Genomic DNA, 22,888 nt, shown 5'->3' with positions numbered 1-22,888 from the left:
CTCTCTCCATTTTTCATTTTTTTTACTTTTATGTTTGCTTTCGTTTTGAAATTTGATGGGAAACACTTATTTGTCAGATTTAATATCCTTTTTTTCTCTTTTTCCATATGCTATTCACCCTGATAACTATCTCTGTTATATTATTAAATTTGATATATTTAAATTACTTAATTTTTGATGTCACGATATGTTTTAATAATTATATATATTAATAAAGTACTAAAATTTTAATGCAAGTCACATATAGTTTGGTGAATATAATTTTTATCTCCTAAACATCAAGTTACAGGTTAAATTCCTAATTTTTTCCCCATTCTTTTTTCTTTTTATTTTTTCTTCATATATCAAAATTACTTTGTAGTCTCTCACTATTTTTTATAATTATATTTTGATCTTCATTTAATATAAATCAAATTAATTATAAAAAATATTGTGTTGCGTACGTCAGTACACTATTTTATATGAAATTTACATTTTTTTTGACAATACAACATTAGGTAAAGTAAATATTTGGGCTAACAACATGCTAACGTATTAGTCTACAAATCACGTTAGTTAAGTAAACTACGTCATACTCTCCTAAGAGTATGTTATACTCTATTTTGTGTGTATATATATTACATTCATATATATATGTATGAATGTACTCTATTTTGTATGTATATATATTACATTCATTTTAGGAGTATAATGTATGTAATTATAATATATGAATGTAATATATATAGTGTGTGTGTATATATATATATATATGTATATATATATATATGTATATAGTGGATTACACGAGGGCCGGTTATTAATGAATGTAATTATGAAGAGATCGGCTCGGTTAGTATTAAAATCAACCAATAAAAAAAAAAGATACAATAATATAATAATAATAAATAATAAAAAAGCAAAAGGTAAAATTAATTGATGTTTAATTGATATTATATAATATCAATTACATGTTAATTAATATCTCGTGACTATAAAATCTACATATATTGAACATAATTTCTCTCTACAACATAATAACCTATCTGCATAGTGAGATAACATCAGGGCAGTTTGTAGCCATGTAATATAAAATATTCATTAGAAATAAAAGAAAAGTGTCATGTTAGGGAAGATACTAACTCTAGGATTTGGGCATTAATTAAAAGGTTAGGATTTAGGACATATATTTGGTCTTTTTTTAATAATAATAATTTAAATATTGGACAAAAATTAAAAGGAGTTAAATGGATGTTCCACAAAATTTAAGATTTATATATAAAAAATGGTTTCAAACCCCTTCTAACTCAAGAGTGGGTATCTTGTGAAACGGTCTCAACGAATATTTATCTGTGAGACGGGTCAACTCTATCGATATTCACAATAAAAAGTAATATTCTTAACATAAGAATTAATATTTTTTCATGGATGACTCAAATAAGATATTCGTCTCATAAAATAAGACTCGTGAAATCGTCTCACACGAACTCTTGTCATGTCTTAACGATAGTTGAGTTTATCTGCTGTCTTCTCTGTGATTTAAAAGCCACCGCAGATGATATTCGAGGTCGACCTAATAATAGTGGCCACGTATTACTCGTCACAAAAAATGCTTCCGTTGTAGTCAATATATTGGGGATATTGATGGATGAATTGAAATGCGACTCTAGAATATTTCAGAAACTCCCTTGTTTGAATGGCGTTGTAAAATTGTATTATTGGTCAACCTATAACATAGTTTAAAAAATTGGTTTATTTTTTATTATTTGTTTCATGGGGATGAATTTAACTGTTTTGGTGCTCATGAAATTGGAATTACAAAGATTTTTATTTAAAAAATAAGATTTTTTATATTTTAGTTTTCTCTCGTTTGATTAATGACATGAAAGGTATAGGTGTGATGATTAAACAAATAAAACTGAGAATTTATTTTTATTAATTTTTTGAGGAATATTTATAGTTTAAGAAATGAATAAAAATAACAATTAAAATTGATAGTTTATTATTATTTGTTTCTAGAAACTAGGGGTGATAAAGAATCCAACTCAGACTTGGGGAGGTGGCTTTACGATTTCTCTTTTTTTTTTTTCCAAAAAAGAAATAATCCTGAACGATGAATATGACGTCCTTGATTATGGCAGATGTATTTACGTCCACTTCGCCATATTCTTGATTTTGGTGTTGTTCTAGAAGATAGATGGTAGTTTGAAAATGTAATCGTGCGTCGTTTGTCAAAAAAATTGTTTACTTGAACCATGAGCGTTCAAGATTTGCAGTCGTGTGCCCGTTTACTCAATTCGTTGAACACCCACGATTCCATTACGCGCGGGCAGCAGCTTCACCTTCTCTTCATCAAAAAGGGTGTTCTGTCTTCCACTCTCTCCATTGCCAATCGCCTCCTGCAAATGTACGGCAGGTGTGGAGGAATAGATAATGCTCGGCGGTTGTTTGACGAAATGACCCAGAGGAATTTGTTCTCTTGGAATACCCTTCTCGAAGGTTATGCGAAGGACGGGCATAAAACTGGGATGCTGGATGTTTTTTCCTCAATGCCTGAGAAAAATGAGTTCTCTTGGAACGCAGTCATTTCGGGTTTGGCAAAAGTTGGTGAGTTGGATGTTGTGCGGCGGTTGTTTCATGAAATGCCGTGGAAGAATGGCATTGCATGGAATACAATGATTCACGGGTATGCGAGGAATGGACAACCAAACATGGCTTTGGGGTTTTTTAAAGAGTTTATAAAGTGGGAAGCACTCAAAACGGGTGGTGTTTTGAGCTTAGATCCATTTGTTTTGGCGACTGTAGTTGGAGCCTGCACAGAGTTGGGAGGCCTTGATTTAGGGAAGCAGGTTCATGCTAGAATGATAGTTGATTACATTGAATTTGATTCGGTCATGGAGAGTTCTCTAGTGAACATGTATGCAAAATGTGGCGACTTAGATAGCGCGAGTCATCTTTTGAATGCCATGGAGGATCCAGATGATTATTCCCTGTCATCTTTAATAGCAGTATATGCAAATTGTGGTAGGATGAATGATGCAAGAAGGATATTTGAACTTAAGTTTAGTCCTTGTGCTGTGTTATGGAATTCTTTGATTTCAGGATATATTGCTAATGACGATTCCATGGAGGCTTTGTTATTATTCAACACGATGCACAAAAAGGGTATTTTGGGAGACTTGTCTACTGTGTCTTGTGTTCTAAGGGCCTGTGGTAGTGTAGGTATTCTTAAAAACGGAATGCAACTACATGCTCATGCTCATAAGTTAGGAACTTTATATGACCTTGTTGTTGCGAGTTCTCTCGTTGATGCGTATGCAAAGTGTGGGAGTCATAGCGATTCTTGCAAGCTATTTGGTGAACTTGAAACTCATGATACTGTTTTACTGAATTCTATGATCACTATATACTGTAATTGCGATAGAATCGAGGAAGCAAAGTGCATTTTTGTTGATATTAAATCGAAAAGCTTGATCTCATGGAATTCCATGATCATTGGTTTGAGTCAAAATGGTCGTCCAATTGAAGCATTAAATCTCTTTTGCAAGATGAATGAGACCAACTGGAGAATGGATAGTTTCACCCTCTCTGGTGCCATTAGTGCTTGTGCCAGTATTCCATCTCTTGAACTTGGTGAACAGGTTTTTGCTAGAGCTACCATCATTGGTGTCGATCTTCATCAGGTCATAGCTACCTCCCTCGTTGACTTCTATTGCAAGTGTGGTCTTGTTGACTCCGGTCGAAAATTTTTTGATGGAATAATGAAATTTGATGCGGTTCTGTGGAATTCTTTGTTGATGGGTTATGCTACAAACGGTCACGGAGTTGAAGCACTAAATCTATTTCGTGAAATGAGACGAGAAGGTGTTTCCCCCACCGAAGTCACATTTACTGCAGTTTTATCTGCTTGTGATCATTGTGGACTCGTGAAAGAAGGAAAGAACTGGTTCCACAGAATGAAATTCGAGTATCATATCGATCCTGGGATCGAACATTACTCCTGCATGGTTGATCTTTTTGCAAGGGCAGGTTTTCTTGAAGAAGCTATTAATCTTATTGATGAGATGCCATTTCATTCCGACTCAGATATGTGGTCAGCGATTTTAAGAGGGTGCATAACAAATGGAGATAAGTCTCTTTCCGACAAAGTAGCCGAGAGAATTATTGAACTAGATCCTCAGAATTCAGGTGCTCTTGTACAGTTATCGGGCCTATTAGCTTCAGGAGGAGACTGGGAAAAATCGGAACTGGTGAGACGGGTGATGAAAGACATTAAAATCCAAAAAAATCCAGGCAGAAGCTGGTGTAATGTCTAAGAGCGAAATTCAGAAAATGCCATGAGATATGAGACTTGGCTGGTGGACATGGAATGGACGTGCTATCTTCTAGCGAGTAATGTTATACGCTATTCATGCATAATATAATAGAATCTGGTGCCTCGAAAGAAAAATAATTTATGGGAGGAACCATTGTTCCAAGCACCTAGATGAACCATCATGTTGGAAGAAATAATTTGATTTGCTTAAATCAAACTAAATGCTTGGATGAATCGGAGTGATGAAGGCAATTATGGTCGTTTCCATTTGGTTCGATCTGTGACTGTGGATGCTCCAAAAATCAATGAAGCTAAGGGAGACGTGGAAATCAACATTGTGGTAGAGCCTAGAGGCATGGAATCAACGTGGTTTGCTTTGCCTCAACTATCTGATCAACTGCTTATTAAATCTACAAGAAAATGGCAAAGGAGCTCAGAGAGACTGAAAATATAGAATTGAGAACGATGGTGGATGGTACCAAAATTTTTCGGGTTGGCAACTTCTTGGGTTTCAAAAAAGTGCATTCTAAACCAATTATTAGCATAGTGCAAGGACTGTAGGTGATTCTAGGTAAGATTCTCGGTAAGAAGATGACTCTCGAGTGAATTCTTTCAAGTAACTACGATCATCCAAAAACCGAAACCACCTTTGTTTGGAAAGATTTTATGAAAAAGGGGAGAGAATGTCCAAGTACGGAGAGTTAGGTTTCGTACCGAGCAATATATCAAGGTTCTTGAGAGGAGTTCATTATCTTCAGCGGTGGAAAAGACCAATGCTATCAAATACGGCCAATGTGTGATCAATGGGCCAATCTCGGTCCCAAGGGGATGTGCTTTTTCTTAAGAAAATATATATTTTGAAATGTTTCAATAGTTACGATATCAGTCACAACTGACAAGTCCTCCGAATACAAGCGGTTAAGAAAAATAAATATATTGAACAATTGATACAAGGTTAGTCTTGTATTTTAGTTATAAAACCAGGCAACAACTTGTGTGAGATTGTCTCACAGGTCGTATTTGTGAGACGAATCTCTTTATTTGGGTCATCTATGAAAAAATATTACTTTTTATGAAAAGAGTATTATTTTTTATTGTGAATATCCGTAGGGTTGATCCGTCTCACAGATTAAGATCCGTGAGACGGTCTCATATGAGACTCACTCATAAAACCAAGGGTGTAAATGAATCGAATCGAGCTTAATATGATGAATAATTTAAGACTTAAATTCGACTCAAAATAGATATATTGGAGTTTGATTCGAAGTTAAAAAAATCAAATGTGAATTGAAGATATTTGAAAACATAAATTTCAATTATTGCTTGCATTAATTATATCAATTCGTTCAATTTTCAATTTATATCAATCCAAATGTAAGTTATGAATTATATGTTTTTTATTTTCTTTATTCAAATTAAAACTGAATTCCATTGAAAACATAAACCATTTTTAAATTTTTGTATTTATCATATCAATTCATTTAATTTGAGATATAGTTTTGCGTTATTATGATATATTTAGTTGTTATTATAAACTGTATAAATAATTCAGTTTGCTTTCTGCATCATGTTCAGACGATCAATTTAGATCAGAATAAAAAAATAATGAGTACAATGTTCAGTATCACATATGAGGTAAATCATCCAAAAATACATTTGGCGCTTAAACTCTGATTATTTCGTTGATATTATCTACCCGCATATGAAATAAATATGTAATTAAATGTGAATTCTTTTCAAATTTTTTTTAAAATTCAAATTTAAATTTGATGTTCTTTGAAAATATAAATTATATTTAAGTATTTCGATTTCAATTATGATTTTAAGTTGTGTATTAATTTTGGCAAAAACTTGTGTGAGACGGTCTCACGGGTCGTATTTTGTGAGACGAATCTCTTATTTGGATCATCCATGAAAAAATGTTATTTTTTATGCTAAGAGTATTACTTTTTATTGTGAATATCGGTAGGGTTGACCCGTCTCACAGATAAAGATTCGTGAGACTGTCTCACAAGAGACCTACTCATTACTTTTATATATTTTATGTTTGATACTCTCTATCATACTAAATAAAATATAAAAGCTTTTATACAATATTACATTTTTCAATTTTTCAAAAGAGTGTCCATAAACTGTTATTATTATTATTATGTATGTTAATAAAACTTTAAAATATGTATCTTAATAGAAATTTAATATAAATATTTTTAAAATGTTTCAAAAATAATTACATTTTAATCAAAATTTATTCATCTAACAACTGACAAAAAGAATGAATTTTTGAAAAATGTTTATTTATTGTTTAAAATTTCGGTAACAAAAAAAATATAATTTTTAAATATTTTTCTATTATTTTTATTAATAGCTGTTTCACTTCACAAAGATAAATAAGTCAATTTAACGACAAAATATTGTTATCATCATTTGAGTGTTATATCAAATGATATAAATATTTTGTTATAATAATTTTTTATAATAATATTTAAAATTTAAATATATTCATTATATTATATTAACAATTTTAAATAATTATTCAAACACTAATAATTACTAATTTTAATCATTAATTACATAAATAATACTCGTGCATCACACCGGTGAAAACTATGATTAATAAAATATCAAGATTTGCGAGCGCATACAATATAATTTGTGCTCGAATTTGACTCCAAAAAATTCGAATATGTTCGAGTTTGGTTCGAATATGAATCATATATTTTTCGAACCGATGCAGTTTGTTTACACGCTTGGTTATAACCTACTTAATCAATCAAATAGTCTTTTTTAGTTCAAAAAGATTACGATATTATTTATCAGTCACTTGAGTTATATGCTATTGAATCAATTAAACGATAAGGTATAACATCAATAAAACTAAATCTTGAGTTAAGATAGAGACCTATTAAAAGGGTTATTATCATATAATTTAGGTGTCAAATTTGACAGCAAATTTTTTAACTGACCGAATGTTTGTTGATCTATAAAAAATTATAGTTTGTGGTAACGATCTTTTAAATATTACAGCAGTCCAAGCTCTACGTTTCAATTGCTCTAACCAGCATGAACAATTATTACACTCCAACAAACCATCTCTCAATAATTGCATTAGAACTGAGCTTTTATAAAAAAAAACTATCGATGATTGTAATGGTACAACTTAAATATTTTACACCGCACAAATATTGACAATTATTACACCTTAACATTTGTAAATTAAACGAGTACAGATTCCAGATTACCGGGAATACTATCTCCGGTTTGTTTTGTATAAGACGTTCACGCAAAAATCTCATTGCGGAATAAAAATAATATTGATGAACCCTCAAATGTTTTTTGTTGAATTCACATGTTCGCCTATTCGCATAGAACGATCCCATACTCCATAACCGAACGTATATAAGTACCAGGAGCTAAAAGACTACTGACTATTCTTGTTTTCTTCACTGCTTCTCAAATATCTATGTCGAGCAACATAGGTGGTTTCTCTGATTCTCCGCGAAAACAATCTCGAATATCCACAGTATATAGCAATCAACTACATACCCCAGAAAAAATACTATGTTTTCCACATACATGGAGCCGACAAGATCCAGACATGAAGAATGACAGGCCAATAAGTTTTCACTTTCAAGATCCTTGAAATGGGAACCGCCTCTTTGTTGATGTGATGCAGAAATTTGAATCGAGGCAGGACATGAACTTTTCACCTCCAAGATTCTCAAGCAAAAAAGTGCCCATTTCTTGATATCCCTTGATGTCATCCAGCTTTTTGAACAGGGGATGTTTCTTACATTCGAGAATCAGTTCATTTAATTTGGAAGATTTTGATGTATATCAAATCTCTACTACTGCCAAATCAAATCCATCTTTCCAAACACCACTTTAATAATTTTGCGGGATGTTAATTTAAGATATAATTGTTTATAATGGCATCATACACGGACAGGAGTAGCAGTGGCGGTAGTAGTATTATTAGTACCACCACTTTGATGCCAGGGCGGATAGTTATTGCCTTCGATGCCACAAAAAATCGCAATTTTCAGGAGTTGAAAGATATTATTGCTCATATTCGTATGCGGCGTGACATGATTCAAGAAGCGGAGAGCATTACCGTGTTTGGAGTGTTGCATAAAGTACTGCACCCCAGTAAGTCTGCATTAATTTGATTAGTGGCCAGGGAGGGAGAGAGAACGAGAAATTAAGCATAAATTTTTATTTTAAAAAAAAAATTTGATTAGCGTTTTGAAACGAATGTTTGTGCAGTGGGTTTTCAAATTCAAATTGGCTCCAATTCTTTTGTCGGAACTCATGCTCGCGCGATCAAAGAAGATGCATCAAGAAATGTTGATGCATATGTTGGCATGCTCCAGCGCAGTGTAGTAGAATTTGAAAGTGAAGGGGTAATATATTTTACTTTCAAATTCTTATTCAATCTAAACAAGTTTGGTACACTTTCTTTCTTTCTGCACTATTTAGTCAGGTCTTTATTATGTTACTTAGATCCAAATCTGTAGCATGCCCTCTAGATTACTGGTAAAAATATCGTGATCGTTCTGATATTTCCCACTGAATGTGTATTTTTCATTCGTTTTCACCGTTATGTTCCTCGCAGGTTGAAATTGAAGTCAAAATTGCTGTTGGTGCTCCAATAGAAAAGGTTGTCGTGCAAGAAATCGTATCTTCAAATGCAACATGGGCTATACTTGACAGGTATCATTCATTGTTGTCTTTTCCGACAACATTTTTATCCTCAATGAGCTGAATTACAAAATTTTCTCCGTTTCCTATACATTTCTCTCAATTTTTTTTATCATTGCTTGTCTGATCTCCATACTAGATTTCCTATTTTTATTCATGGCAAACTAAGAAGCACAATTAATCATTAATCAGTAATATATGCTCAAGTTTCCCCTTAAAAGCATACATAAAACTTAATGTCACAAGGATAATTGATAGTTTAGCGTGCCAGGCAGCTAAGAACGGAATTGAGGTTTTATCTTAAGCACATACCTTGCAAGGTCGCTATGGTCCTTGATAACTTGTCTTTGGAGGTTGTGAGACCATATGAATCAGACAATTTTAAGGAAATTATCAAGCACAAGCTGCTTTACTCGCTGTCAAAGCCTGTTCTACTTCAACCCTCTCAAGACAACGAAAGTGACAAGAACTCCGTTATTTCTCTATCCATGGATTCCCCCAGGAGCTCCAATGCTCCCGAATATGGTTCAGCATCATCATCCATGTCGCACTTCAAGGATAAAAAATCTTTCTTGCAAGGTGAATTTTGCCTCAAATTCTCAGCAAGGATTATCAAGCTATGAAATGCTTACCATGCTGAAACTTATGATCTCTGCCTCTTTCTTGTTCTTGCATGTAACATATACTTTTAATAGGCAGCTCCTATGAACATGAAAATGAATACGACTCTCCGGAAGTGATAGTAGAGCAAAGAAGTCTTGAGAATCATTCTGAAGCCCCTGCTTTTGCCACTGCTAGCAAGTCGAAAATGAGGCACAATTCAATGGGATGTAATTATTCTGAAATACAGGAGGCAACAGATAATTTTTCCAAACAGAATTTACTTGGAGAAGGTGGATATGGAGTAGTGTATAAAGGGCAGCATCAAAATGGGCGGCTCATGGTTGCGAAGGTGAAAACTGAAGCAAGGACTGAAAGTTTTGCAGAATTTCAGTCTGAAATAGAAGTCCTCATCTCTGCACGTCACAAGAACATCGTGATGCTTCTCGGTCATTGTTACGAAGAAAATCTTAGCATATTGGTTTATGAATACGTCACCAATAAATCGCTGAAGTGGCACTTATTTGGTAAGCAAAATTTTCCATCTTAAATAGACCTCCTTGCAACCTCACCTTCGTATTTAATGGTTTTGTTTTCTTGTGATAGATAATACAGAGCATGTTCTTGAATGGAAACACAGACAATCTATCGCCATTGGAACTGCAAAAGGGCTGCGTTTTCTGCATGAAGAGTGTCGAGGTTCTCCTATCATTCATCGGGATGTGAGGCCAAGTAATATATTACTCAACCAGAATTTTGTTCCCTTGGTAAATCTTTGTGGATGTTGCCTTCTTTTTTTAAGTTTTCATGCCTGAACTTGGTAGATTAGTGGCATCACGTTGCTCAATACTCGCACTACTCGAAGAAGTCTCTGATGAAAGATAAATACGAGTTCAAGATCTTTTAGCATCTTCTTTAGATGTTCTCTTAAGGCACCTCTTGGCTCATGGAATGGGATGATAAGGATCTATGATATAGGGATAATAAATTGATAGATCATTGATATGAATAACTTAACTATTTTTAACTCCAATTGTTTTAATACTCAAGCCAAATTACGAATGAGACATGGACGTGGAGTCATATCCTTCACACCAAATGGTGCAATGGCAGAAACTTAACTATCCTTTTTGCTTTTAGTTGTCTGGTGGTCAAATTATGCTTTACATCTTATAACATATTCATTTTATTCATGCACAGCTGGGAGACTGCAACATAGCGAAGTGGAAAACGAAGACTAGACATTTTCACGGTCTTATGTAAGCATTGATTTTATACTTTGTGATGAAAAAGGTTCCTTTTATGGGACAACTGTCCCTTTTGCCAACTCGAGATGAAGGTTTCTTCTCACCTAAAGCAGATATCTAGCGCCAGAGTATAGGGAAAATGGGATTTGTTCTACGAGCATAGATGTCTATGCTTTTGGGATTATTCTGATACAAATGATATCGGGACGTAGAGATGTGGTTCCGACGAGAGACAACCAACAAAGGTCTCTTAAACAGTGGGTATGCTCTTCCTTTCACCTCTTAATTGCTAACGCTAATGTATTCGATTGATCATTATTTTTTTTTCCTTAAATTTGACTGACGTAGTATGTTTCAAGATTGATATCCAAGCTATCAAATGAAATAAATGTGACTTGATCTTATTCAAAATAAGCTGAAATTGGTTATATGATAAGATACCAATGAAGATCTGCTCTGGTGGTGTTCCAGGCTTTGCCATTAATTCGGAAACTGGCATTAGCAGAGCTTGTTGATCCTCGTCTTGGAAGCTCGTACAGCACACATGAACTCTGCCAAATGGCTGCTGTAGCATACTTATGTGTTCAAACCAAACCTGCAATGCGGCCAACAATGGGAGAGGTGAATGAAATCTTATAAATCTGAGGGTTTACATACTATTATTGTGTCACTCTCTCTGTACAAAAGATTCTTTATATTCTTTGACAATTGTGTTTATATTTAAATAGGATGCTTTTCGTTGTAATGTGATAAAATCTATGGCTGGTTGGGAATTGTTAACTTGATATATCATGCTTCATTAACGTTTCCCTTCACTTGCTCCAGGTGTTGCACCTTCTTGAAGGCGAAAGTGATCGTCTACGCCACTTTACTGAGCAGCTGATGCTTCATCTTGACAACAAACAGAGAGACCGACTTAGCTGAGGTGATATTATCCTATACTTCCAGTGATAGTATATTCAATTCTCTCTTTTGAGCTTCCATTTTCAGTCTCGTCGTTCCTTGGACTTTGAATATGACTCCACATCACATGATAAAGAATAGCTGGAGACCCCTTAAGCTAGATTTCCTACATTTCTTTGCCAACGGTTGTCTGCTTGACATGATCTAATTCTGCTCAGATTCAAGGCTTAGATGTCGATGCCCGGTACAAGCATACAATCACAACAAGTTCTGACCATCTTTCTAGCAAAAATTACATGAAAACACTGATGTTTAGAAGCTGATGCCTCGTAATCATTCTGTGCATACATTTTTCAGAATAAAACTATCAAATGAATATCCACTTCTAGGAAGGAAGTTGTGGTGAGGCTGTCCCTCTATCATTCTAATTCTTCCATCTCATCATCAGATAATTATTCCATTTGTTGCATAAATTGTATACAATAACCCCAAAAGCTAACTGAAAGGGTGGGGATTGTCAAATTCCATATATGCAACTCCCAGAGATTTTATCCAACTGATATGAGACAATTAACATACCCACATCACGCCCAGGAATGAACATTTGGAGCGTGAAGTTTACGAATAACTAAACTATGGGCAGAGCGAGTGGCCCAACTATAATCAGTCTAACACATAACAGTGGAACCTAAGTTCTGATATCATGTTAAGATTGAAACTTTGTCCTAACTCAACCCCAACAGTTAGTTAAAAGGAGGAGGATTGTCTAAACTCATATATGCAACTCCCAAAGATTTTATCCAAACGACGTGAGATAACTAAGATGAGATCAGAATATATCATTTACCAGGACAAAGTTCATTGCAAATTTATTTCCTGTGTGTGTGTGTGTGTGTGTGTGTGTGTGTGTGTATATATATATATATATATATATATATATGAGAATGGGAGACAAGAAATTGAGGGCTGCATGTGGAGGTACATGGATAATTTTTAATAGAGCACTACAGAATGTGGTCAACTTGAGGAGCCAATTGTGATACACTGAATGTGTGTGTAAAATAATGTTTATTTATTTTTATTTTTTTGATGCAGAATCTTGGTAAAAATGAACTCTGTTTCGAAGGATCTTCAAGAAATTGCATATTCTAAAATGGAGTAATGTGTGATTTTCAAGTGATTCTAAGCATATATATGCCTGAGATAAGAGTATTGTATATTAAAGTTATCTTGAATTTTATGATTTTAGAATAATATTAACATATTTATTGCTATTACATAATAATATACTAGTGCTTTTCCAAGCTTATATAGATGACCTATGTATATAATTATTTATTTTTAAATTAATATTTTTTCATATTTTTTTATAAGGAGTGATAGAATATCTAAAAATTTAAAAATATAGATAACCGTATGATTGAATTTAAAATTAGAAGTATAAATGTAATTGAAGAATTAAAAATAAATGTTAATTTAGGGAAAAAAATCATCAGTAAAGTTATATAGTAAGAGTAATTGTAATTTTAAATTAAACTTCACCAAATCAATTATAAGTTAGTTAGTATAAATATTCCAATTTTAATTAATTAAATACTGAACCATGCACATGCGTTATGTAGATAAAATGATTATTATAATTTATATAGGTGAAGTGATAATATTATTTTTCTTATTTCATTAAACTATTAATTTTATGTATTTTATCTGATTATAAATGCGCATGAAAATTATGAAAAAAAAATTATACGTGTAACTTAAAGTAAATTATATTTTTTATCCATAACTTGTATGTTTTTCATTTGATCATGTTATCAATTTACCGTTGTATTCAACTAATTTGCCCATTTCAATTTAGTCATTGAGTGTTGATGTGGCGACAGATATTGTTGCTATGTCTAATATCACGTCAGCACTACGAAGAAAAATGACAAAAACTGAAGAAAAAATTGTAAGGTATTGGATTAAAACCGTGAATTAACTGATAATAAAATCAAAAAATGAATATTATGAACTTGCGACCAATTGGTCACATGTTCAATTCTCTTCAATACTTCATTGGACGAGTATGTCACACATTGTTTGTTTAGTATTTTTTATCTGATCGACGTAGTTTACAGAGTATCGTTATTAGTCCGATAATTTATCCAAATCCGCATTTAGCGCTCCTTTCAGATGATGGGATATCTAGGCCTCTTAGACCTGCTGAGTGTGTACCTATTAATAGCGATTGCCAAAAAAAAGAGAAAATTATATAAAATATAAGAGAAAAATGTGTTTTTCTTATCTGATACATAGAATTGACTTTTAAAAATAATGGAAGTAACACGATTGAAGGCATGAACAGATGAGATTCCGAGTAAAGTCCATGCCTTTTTGTGAGCCCCATTGGCTTCATAGTGGTGTTTCAATTTGTGGTTGAGGTCCACCCTCGCTAATGCTAAAATGCGGGATACTGTGGAATCGATGCGGGCGTAATAAAGATTTGACACGACGTTGATACAATTTACGATGATTTTAACATTTTGAGATTGCATTTAAAAAAATTATTTATATTCTAAAAAAACTTATATATACGCTCATGAAGATGGCGAAAATTTCATATATATACAACTCACAAACATACTCAAAAGTTTTGAGATCTCACTCTTGTCGTTACACTAAGAGATCTTTGGTCGAAAATACTTAAATTACATATACATACAACTCCCAAAAAATTTTTGAGCTGAGCTCAAACTCGGAAAACACCCAAATAATTTTGGTTTCCACTTTTCCTTCCAAATCTTTTTTCCCTCTCCGTTTTAACACTAATAAATGAAGTCGAACTCGAATACACTTAATAAGAATAAGTATTTAGAGAGTTTAAATATGAAAAGGTGAATAGTCTGATTCATTATTCTTTATGATATAGAATCTAACGCATGCATATCCAATTGGTTACAATTAATTTTGTTTTAAGTGGAATAAGATTCTATTTCTATTGGTTCAAAAAAAATATGCCAAGTTTGAGATGATAGCGATTATCCACCAGTCATTCGTGGTGTAGGTTTATATATTATTGATGGTGCCAAACTAGCAATAATTATGTACTTAATTAAATATTAGTTAATCAATTATGGTACTTGTTGAAATAGTTAATAGAGTTTGATTGATTTGCTTAGTCAGCTATGCCAGATTCATTCGAGCTAGTCCTATTTAATATCAAGAATAAATGAGTTTTGTGTCGATTGAGTAATTGACCGCTTGACTAATACCAATGAATTGAATTCTCTTCGCCAACGTTTTTTCAAACGAACATGTTGTATAAAGTTTGTCAGTACAGTTTACTCAACTAATGTGATTACATTATATGATGTTAGTCAAAAAATTTACACGATGCAAACCAAAAATATCGTTGAATTCCCAGTTCAGTAAAAATAAGCAAATGATTGACGTATGTTTTTAAATTGCATCATTCTTAATTAAACATCAAATATGACTGTTGGATCGATTTGATCTATTTTTAAAATGTATTGACACATGTTATTACGAATATATAATATCAATAAATTATTCAAATCAATATGTATTCATACGTGAAATCCAAATTCATTGATGAGCGTAGCGGTGAAGCCCAAGAAGGAGAGTGGACTGGACACGTCAAATGTCACAGGAATCCGTGGTTTGATCGCCACATCATTATGTTAGTTAACACCGTACTTTGTGTCCGAAACAATAAATCTCTGCTAAAATTCATTATTCTTCTTAATTTATCACGCACTCAAGAGTGTTTATTTCTGAAGCCAATTGCCACCTGCGCGAGATTCATCCTTCTGTTTCAGAACTCAGGTGATTTCATGCTCTTGATTTCTGATGTGGGTTTGAAGAATATATATATATATATATATATATATATATATATATATATACACGCATGATTTTTTGTATGCTTCAGATGTAAATCAAGGATTCTCCTTGAGGGATAGTTGAACAAATCTTAACTATTTTATATGTTTAATTCACGACTTCAAATTGTTTTCTGGGGTTGACTTATCGTTTAAAATTTGTTTATCTTGGTATATTTGAGCTCTATTTCTTGCTCCACTGAAGATGATTTTCCTCGTCACTTTTGTGTCGGTTCGCTTTGTTGGTTTTATTGATTGTCTTTGCGAAGCAATATTAGTTTGATGGTGGAAAATCAGGCAGCTCTGTAATGTTCGTTATATGTATTTAGCTGCCTTTGTTTTTTCTTTCAGACGACGTGGGAATTTATATTGGCTTTGATTTGGTGCTGAAGTCTAAAAGGAATTCAATTCAGGGGGAGAAGCTTTATTTGGTTGTCTTTATTTTGAAAATATAGATTTTTTATGAGAAAATTTGAAGTTTTAAGGGGTGTCTATCTTTTGTCTCTGGCCAGAGTCTATTAATACATGGCATGATTGTTGGGAGATTACCCCGAAGCGATGTCAACCACGATGATAATATAGTGCAGAAAAATTGCGGAATAAAATAACCAACAAGAACACAAAGATTTACGTGGTTCACCCAAGATAGGCTACGTCCACGGAGCACTGCAACTTTTATAACCGGAAGAAATATTACAACAAGTGTATACACCAATACACTCAATAGTTCTCACTCTCAAACCCCGAGTATACCGAGAAAATAATTTCTCTAACTCACACAAGAGAATTCCCGCACTCAAGAAAAAAATACACTCTTTTTTTCTATGCACTCTCTTTTTATCAGAGCTGAAAAGCTTTTGATTTTGGGATACAATAACTGAAGGAATTGAGCTCTATTTATAACTAATTCCTTCATTCAGTTTTATAAGTTTTCCAATGTGGGATATGATTTTCTGAATTTTTAATTCAGCGCGAGCCCCACCTCATTAAAAATCTCACCTAACAATTTTCCCACTTGAAGACTTGATTTCAATCATGTCTTCACACCATCATTGCAGCAGCTCATATATCTCCATTGTTAGTCTAGGAGACCAACTGACGTCAAACACAACTTCAGTTTTTCAATGGTAACAGCCTTCGTGAGCATATCAGCTGGATTCTTGCTTCCAGGAATCTTCTCAAGCTTCAAGACTCCATTCACCTGATCTCTAAGGATCCTCATTCCAAGGATTTTTTTGTAGCACCCAAATCCTTCAAAGCAAATTCTTTTGATAACTCTTTCTCGAGTTTATCAATCTCCTCCAGATAAGCTCCTGCTATCAACATATAATCTACATATATCAATAGTATGATATAATAATCATCAAGCTTCACATAACAATAGTGATCAGCCTGATACCTCATAAAACCATCATTATTCATTACACCATCAAACTTCTTATACCACTGTCTTGGAGCTTGTTTGAGACTATTCAAGCTCTTCTGAAGTTTGCACACCATTTTCTCTTTCCCTCGTACTTCAAATCCCTGTGATTGATTCATTTCTTCATCTAGCTTACCATGAAGAAACGTCGTCTTTACATCTAACTGTTCCAGATGTAAATCTTCTTTGACCATCAATCCAAGTACAGTCCTGATAGTAGTTAACGTTACCACCAGAGAGAAAATAGCAGTGTAACCAATGACTTTCTTTTCACCTTTTACAACAAGTATTTCTTTGTACCGCTTGCTACCGTCATGTTCTAACCGATACTCCCACTTGCTATGTAAAAACTTTTTACCTTCAGGAAGTTCTGACAACTTCCACATGTGATTGGATGACAGCGAATCTATCACATCTTCCATGGCTAACTCCCACTGTTTAAAGGTCCCATAAACATCCGATTTATTTTTCACAAAATAAACCCAAAATTTCCTGCTCGAATCGTCAACAGTAGTGCCATAATATCTTGAGTGATCTCCAAAGGATGTCACAGAAGATGGTCCACATATATCAGTATGTACCAGCTCCAAATTAGCTGATGTCGGTTCTCTAACCTCTTTTGAAAAGCTCACCTTTTTCTGCTTTCCAAAAAATACAGCTTCACACAGCTTGTGTTCAACGATCTTTAATTTCGGTAGCTTTCCGTTTGAAACAAGCATCTTCATTCCCTTCTCACTCGTATCCCCAAGCCTACTATGCCATAGACTTGAATTAGCTCCAGCATCCACAGCCACTAATTTATTTCTCAAACTGGAAGTCATATAAAGTGTTCCAGTTTTCTTTCCTCGAGCAACAATCATGGCTCCCTTTTTCACTTTCCAAGAACCATCACCAAAGGTCACCTTATGACCTTCGTCGTCAAGCTGTCTCACTGAAATCAGATTGTGTGTCAACTTTGGTACATGCCTAACTTTGTTCATTTTCCAGACAGATCCATTTGTCATCTTCATCCGGATATCACCCATACCAATTATTTCCAAAGGTTTTCCATCAGCCAGGAAAACATTTTCGTAATCTCCCGCAATGTGATTATCGAATACATCACGATTACCAGTGGTATGAAATGAAGCTCCCGAGTCCAAAACCCAAGAATCAACCGGGCTTTCCATGGATAGTAATAGAGCATCATGTACCTCCTTCAGTAACAATATTAGCGTCGTTCTTTGTTGATTTGCAATTCTTTTTCAAGTGATCAGTCTCACCACAGCTCCAGCATTTTATATTCTTTTCGAATGTGTTATTGTCTTTTCCATTTCTTGATTTGGAACTACCATGCCATTGGTTAAAACTCTTTTCGCCACTCCTGCCCCTTCCTCTATTCTCGAGATTTAGAGCAGAACTTGATGATGTTCCTTCACCAGAATCCATCTTACGAATTTCCTCGGCGAGAATTTGATCTCTGACATCATTGAATTGTAGCTTTCTTTTTCCAACAGAGTTGCTAACCGCTAGCCCGCATTGGTTCCCAATTGTCTGGTAAAGACGCCAAAAGAATAAGTGCCCGAATCTCATCATCAAATTTAATTTCAACCGATGTTAGCTGTGAAACAATCGTGTTGAATTCATTGATGTGTTTAGCCACCGATGCATCTTCTCTCATCTTCATGTTAAATAACTTCTTCATGAGATGTACTTTATTATTTGCCGATGGCTTTTCGTACATGTCCGACAAAATGGACATCATCTCCTCCGTTGTTTTTGCCTCCGCCACGTTATGTGCCACGTTCTTCGTTAGGGTCAATCGTATTACACCTAACACTTGTCGGTCAAGAAGCTTCCAGTCATCATCCTCCATCTTTTCCGGCTTCTTTCCTGATAGAGGTTGATGCAACTTCTTGCTATACAGATAGTCTCTAATCTGTAACCGCCAGAATGAAAAATCTATTCCGTCGAACTTGCTGATTCCCGGTCCCGATCCATCATCTCCGGCCATCACTTCTCTAGCCTTAACAAAAAAATCTAAAAAATCTTTTCTGATGTGGAAGATCAGACAGAGCTGCAACCACAGAGCATACTCAGAATTTTTAAGAATTTTCACAACAAGGCTCTGATACCAGTTGTTGGGAGATTGCACCGAAGCGATGCCAACCACGATGATAATATAGTGCCGTAAAAATTGCGGAATAAAATAACCAACAAGAACACAAAGATTTACGTGGTTCACCCAAGATAGGCTACGTCCACGGAGCACTGCAACTTTTATAACCGGAAGAAATATTACAACAAGTGTATACACCAATACACTCAATAGTTCTCACTCTCAAACCCCGAGTATACCGAGAAAATAATTTCTCTAACTCACACAAGAGAATTCCCGCACTCAAGAAAAAAATACACTCTTTTTTCTATGCACTCTCTTTTTATCAGAGCTGAAAAGCTTTTGATTTTGGGATACAATAACCGAAGGAATTAAGCTATATTTATAACTAATTCCTTCATTCGGTTTTATAAGTTTTCCGATGTGGGATATGATTTTCTGAATTTTTAATTCAACGTGGGCCCCACCTCATTAAAAATATCACCTAACAATGATATCATAATTTCATGTTCCATGTCAATGTGTTTATGCTGTCTTCTCATTGTGTTCGTGCATGAAAATTGAAATTTATTTTGTTTTCGTAGCTAGTTGTGTATAAATATTGGTTCAAATTGGTCTTACTGGTTATTATTTTAGGTAATTTGTGACTGTTTAGACCACAACTTATTGTATCTTCTTATTGCAGTCGGATCGTTTGTAATATGTAAATCTTTTGTCCAAAGAATCCAAGGAAGGATCACTTTTTAATTAACCACTGAAACTCATTACCGTGGGTCCAATTAAGGTAGCCATCTCTGATAAAAATTTCAGCATTTCTTCATTGTTTTGATTTAGTTTTCAAGGATTACCTTACCCAAGAATTTGACTTCTATGTTAACCGTCTTTGGTGTTTGATGCAGACAAGATAATGGGTTCGTGGGCATACTTTGATCCTGAATACGAGACATTAAATATCAGAATAAATCCTCCCCAGTTCAGTTTCAAAACCTTTTCTACTTTCACTTTGACACATCTTGTACATGTTTCTGTTCTTTTTCCTGACTCCAAATGAACTCCCTACTATGTGCTACTATTTTCTTATTTTCTACACGTGAAGTATTGATCGTTGAATCATGATCATCTGGTTTTGTGGTTTTAAATCATCTCAGTTTACATGTTTCAGGGTTTCTGTGGACAACTCTAGTTGCAAGGACTGTACTCTGGTCAAGGTAACTTCTTACTCGTGTTCTAAAGGGTTGAAATTGTGAATTTGCTAGTTCGATAATATTAATGTTTATGTGTTCCTCAGGTTGACAGCATGAACAAACCAGGGATTCTGCTTGAAGTGGTGCAAATTCTTACTGATCTTGATCTTATTATTACTAAAGCCTACATCTCCTCCGACGGCGGCTGGTTTATGGATGGTACGATACACATCATTGTGAATATTTATTGACTCAAGTGATCAAAATGAAATGTCTTTAATATGCATCAATAAGCAATATTATGAAACTAAAGGTGCACGATTGTGTTTCTTCAGTCAGCTGTCCATTTTGTTTATCTTTTACTCGTGCATATATATTAAGAACTCGAGTGTGAGTCAGAAGCTCCTTTCATGACTAAAATACTCGTTTTATTTTCTGTCCTCCTTCAACAGTGTTTCATGTCACCGATGAACAAGGGCGCAAGATTAGGGACACTCAGACTATTGAGTACATAGAGAAGGTTTGATTTTATCTAAACTGTTCATTGTTTTCACATTAATCCGTTACTGGGCAGAGGAGCTAACAGGCTCATGCTGAAATCCTGTGAATAAATAGTTTTATTTGGAGTCTGAATGGGGGAAAGAATTCGATATGTCTCAACTATACGAGGCTCGTAGGCACTAACTAGCATATATACAATCGGGAACACTTTCATGTAATCTATAATTTTTGTTGTTACATAAACGATAGGCTTTGGGACCCAAGGGATACACCTCAGGCATATTAAAGGCTTCTCCTGAAAAGAGAGTGGGAGTGAAATCAATGGGAGATTACACCGCCATCGAGCTTATAGGCCGGGACCGCCCCGGTCTCTTATCAGAGATTTCTGCGGTGCTTGCCAATCTCCACCTCAATGTTGCTGCTGCTGAAGTTTGGACTCATAACAGTCGCATAGCTTGTGTTCTATATGTAAATGATGACACGACATGCAGTGCAGTGAATGACGCATCTCGATTATCATCTATGGAGGAGCAGCTCAAAAATATTCTTCGAGGCTCTGGGAACGAAGCAAATGTTGCTCACACGAGTTTCTCGATTGGTTCCACACATATTGACAGACGACTCCACCAACTATTATTTGCTGACAGGGACTACGAGTGTACTTTCTTGGATACTAAAGAGGATTCGCCTCCGTCAGTCAAACCAAAGGTTGTGATCGAGAGGTGTGAAGACAAAGATTACTTGGTGGTGTCTGTCAGGTGCAGAGATCGACCGAAGCTTATGTTTGATATTGTGTGCACTCTTACGGATATGCAGTACGTTGTTTTCCATGCCACTATTTCATCAGATGGCCCACACGCTTCACAGGTATTTGCTTGGTTTCTTTTCTTGAATTGACGTACGTACATAATGATTCATTGATCATTTTGGGAAGATGAGAAGCTAGAGACCTAATTAACTAAGCTTTAGGATAGAACTCTCTACGTATTTCACAACAGTGAGTGGGAAGCCATGGAGTTACCAAGGTTTGGGGTTTGAAACTGCGTTCAAAAAGACTTGAACGTATTTTCAGTTAAGCAGGGTCCGAACATGAAAAAATAGTTACCCGAACTCAAGATCGAATTCGAGATCGAGATCAACTTGAATGCATATGACAGTGTAAAGCTATGTAGTAATGAGAAAAACGCCCTTCAGTCTCAATAAAATTAGCTATGAAAATAAATATGGATAACATCGTGATTAAACAAAGTTACACGCAGAAAAATAAATAAAAAATTATCATTACTCGAGCTCGAGCAGGTAGGCGAGTACTCGAGTTCAAGCTGAGTTTTGACCATCCTATTGAGGATACTAAACTTGTAGGAATATTTCATTCGTCACATGGATGGTCGCATGTTAGATACCGAAGAAGAGAAAGAAAAGGTCGTCAAATGTCTCGAGGCCTCAATCCGACGACGAACAAGCGAGGTAACCTCAACAATCACCCTAGCTCCTGAATAAGTCAACATAAACTTTTTAAATATCTTGAAACATGATTGATTACATGTTTTGGAACGTTATATCAGGGCCTAAGTTTAGAAATATGCGCAAAAGACCGAGTAGGGCTCCTGTCGGAAGTGACTCGAGTGCTCCGAGAAAACGGGCTTTCCGTCACAAGAGCAGGTGTCTCGACTGTCGGAGAGGAGGCCATGAACGTTTTCTACGTGAACGATGCGTCTGGGAATCCGGTCGACGCCAAGATCATCGAAGAATTACGAAAAGAAATCGGGCGCACAATGAGAGTTAATGTGAAAAAGGCTCCAATAGATATTAAGGCAGCTGAAGCAGGTGGATGGGCTAACACTAGCTTTTTCTTCGGAAGTTTGTTGAAAAAGTTCCGCAGCTAATTATAAATATTATGTACATAAATTAGACTTTCTTGATTTGTACCATAATGAGACAACTTCTGGGCTAGTTTCTATGTGTTAACTGTACACATACTAGGAAAAGATTGTAATAAAAGCTCGGAATCCGAATATATATATATATAAAGTTCACTACTTTTTTCTTTTCTTTT

The 22,888-nt window shown here is 34.7% G+C and overlaps 3 protein-coding genes across 3 annotated transcripts; all 3 read left to right on the top strand.

Moving 5' to 3' along the window:
• Positions 1–2,027: 2,027 nt before the first annotated feature.
• On the top strand, positions 2,028–5,271 carry LOC142551678 (putative pentatricopeptide repeat-containing protein At1g77010, mitochondrial). Its single transcript, XM_075661045.1, has one exon. The coding sequence runs from the start codon at positions 2,235–2,237 to the stop codon at positions 4,293–4,295; it is 2,061 nt and encodes a 686-aa protein (XP_075517160.1). The 5' UTR covers positions 2,028–2,234; the 3' UTR covers positions 4,296–5,271.
• A 2,415-nt stretch (positions 5,272–7,686) lies between these two features.
• On the top strand, positions 7,687–12,222 carry LOC142550949 (proline-rich receptor-like protein kinase PERK8). The gene is made up of 10 exons (XM_075659998.1): positions 7,687–8,440; positions 8,558–8,694; positions 8,907–9,004; positions 9,264–9,571; positions 9,688–10,119; positions 10,199–10,359; positions 10,793–10,851; positions 10,953–11,100; positions 11,311–11,460; positions 11,665–12,222. Exons 1-10 carry the CDS (start codon positions 8,221–8,223, stop codon positions 11,761–11,763), a joined length of 1,812 nt encoding a protein of 603 aa, XP_075516113.1. The 5' UTR covers positions 7,687–8,220; the 3' UTR covers positions 11,764–12,222.
• Positions 12,223–15,333: 3,111 nt separating this feature from the next.
• On the top strand, positions 15,334–22,888 carry LOC142551677 (ACT domain-containing protein ACR3-like). The gene is made up of 9 exons (XM_075661044.1): positions 15,334–15,570; positions 19,833–19,931; positions 20,047–20,119; positions 20,310–20,355; positions 20,436–20,550; positions 20,784–20,851; positions 21,082–21,699; positions 22,195–22,299; positions 22,398–22,888. Exons 3-9 carry the CDS (start codon positions 20,055–20,057, stop codon positions 22,716–22,718), a joined length of 1,338 nt encoding a protein of 445 aa, XP_075517159.1. The 5' UTR covers positions 15,334–15,570; positions 19,833–19,931; positions 20,047–20,054; the 3' UTR covers positions 22,719–22,888.

This window comes from Primulina tabacum, chromosome 7 (assembly GCF_025594145.1).
Source record: "Primulina tabacum isolate GXHZ01 chromosome 7, ASM2559414v2, whole genome shotgun sequence".
Lineage (NCBI taxonomy): Eukaryota > Viridiplantae > Streptophyta > Magnoliopsida > Lamiales > Gesneriaceae > Primulina > Primulina tabacum.
Note: the sequence above shows the minus strand (reverse complement) of the source record. Positions and strands in the feature narration are given on the sequence as shown.

Bases quoted from the DNA above. Each gene is read 5' to 3' on its own strand.
- LOC142551678 (XM_075661045.1), top strand. From the start codon at position 2,235: ATGAGCGTTCAAGATTTGCAGTCGTGTGCCCGTTTACTCAATTCGTTG.
- LOC142550949 (XM_075659998.1), top strand. From the start codon at position 8,221: ATGGCATCATACACGGACAGGAGTAGCAGTGGCGGTAGTAGTATTATT. The intron at 8,441-8,557 runs GTAAGTCTGCAT...ATGTTTGTGCAG, and splicing joins GCATAAAGTACTGCACCCCA to TGGGTTTTCAAATTCAAATT. The intron at 10,852-10,952 runs GTAAGCATTGAT...CACCTAAAGCAG, and splicing joins AGACATTTTCACGGTCTTAT to ATATCTAGCGCCAGAGTATA.
- LOC142551677 (XM_075661044.1), top strand. From the start codon at position 20,055: ATGGGTTCGTGGGCATACTTTGATCCTGAATACGAGACATTAAATATC. The intron at 20,551-20,783 runs GTACGATACACA...CTCCTTCAACAG, and splicing joins CGGCGGCTGGTTTATGGATG to TGTTTCATGTCACCGATGAA. The intron at 21,700-22,194 runs GTATTTGCTTGG...CTAAACTTGTAG, and splicing joins ATGGCCCACACGCTTCACAG to GAATATTTCATTCGTCACAT.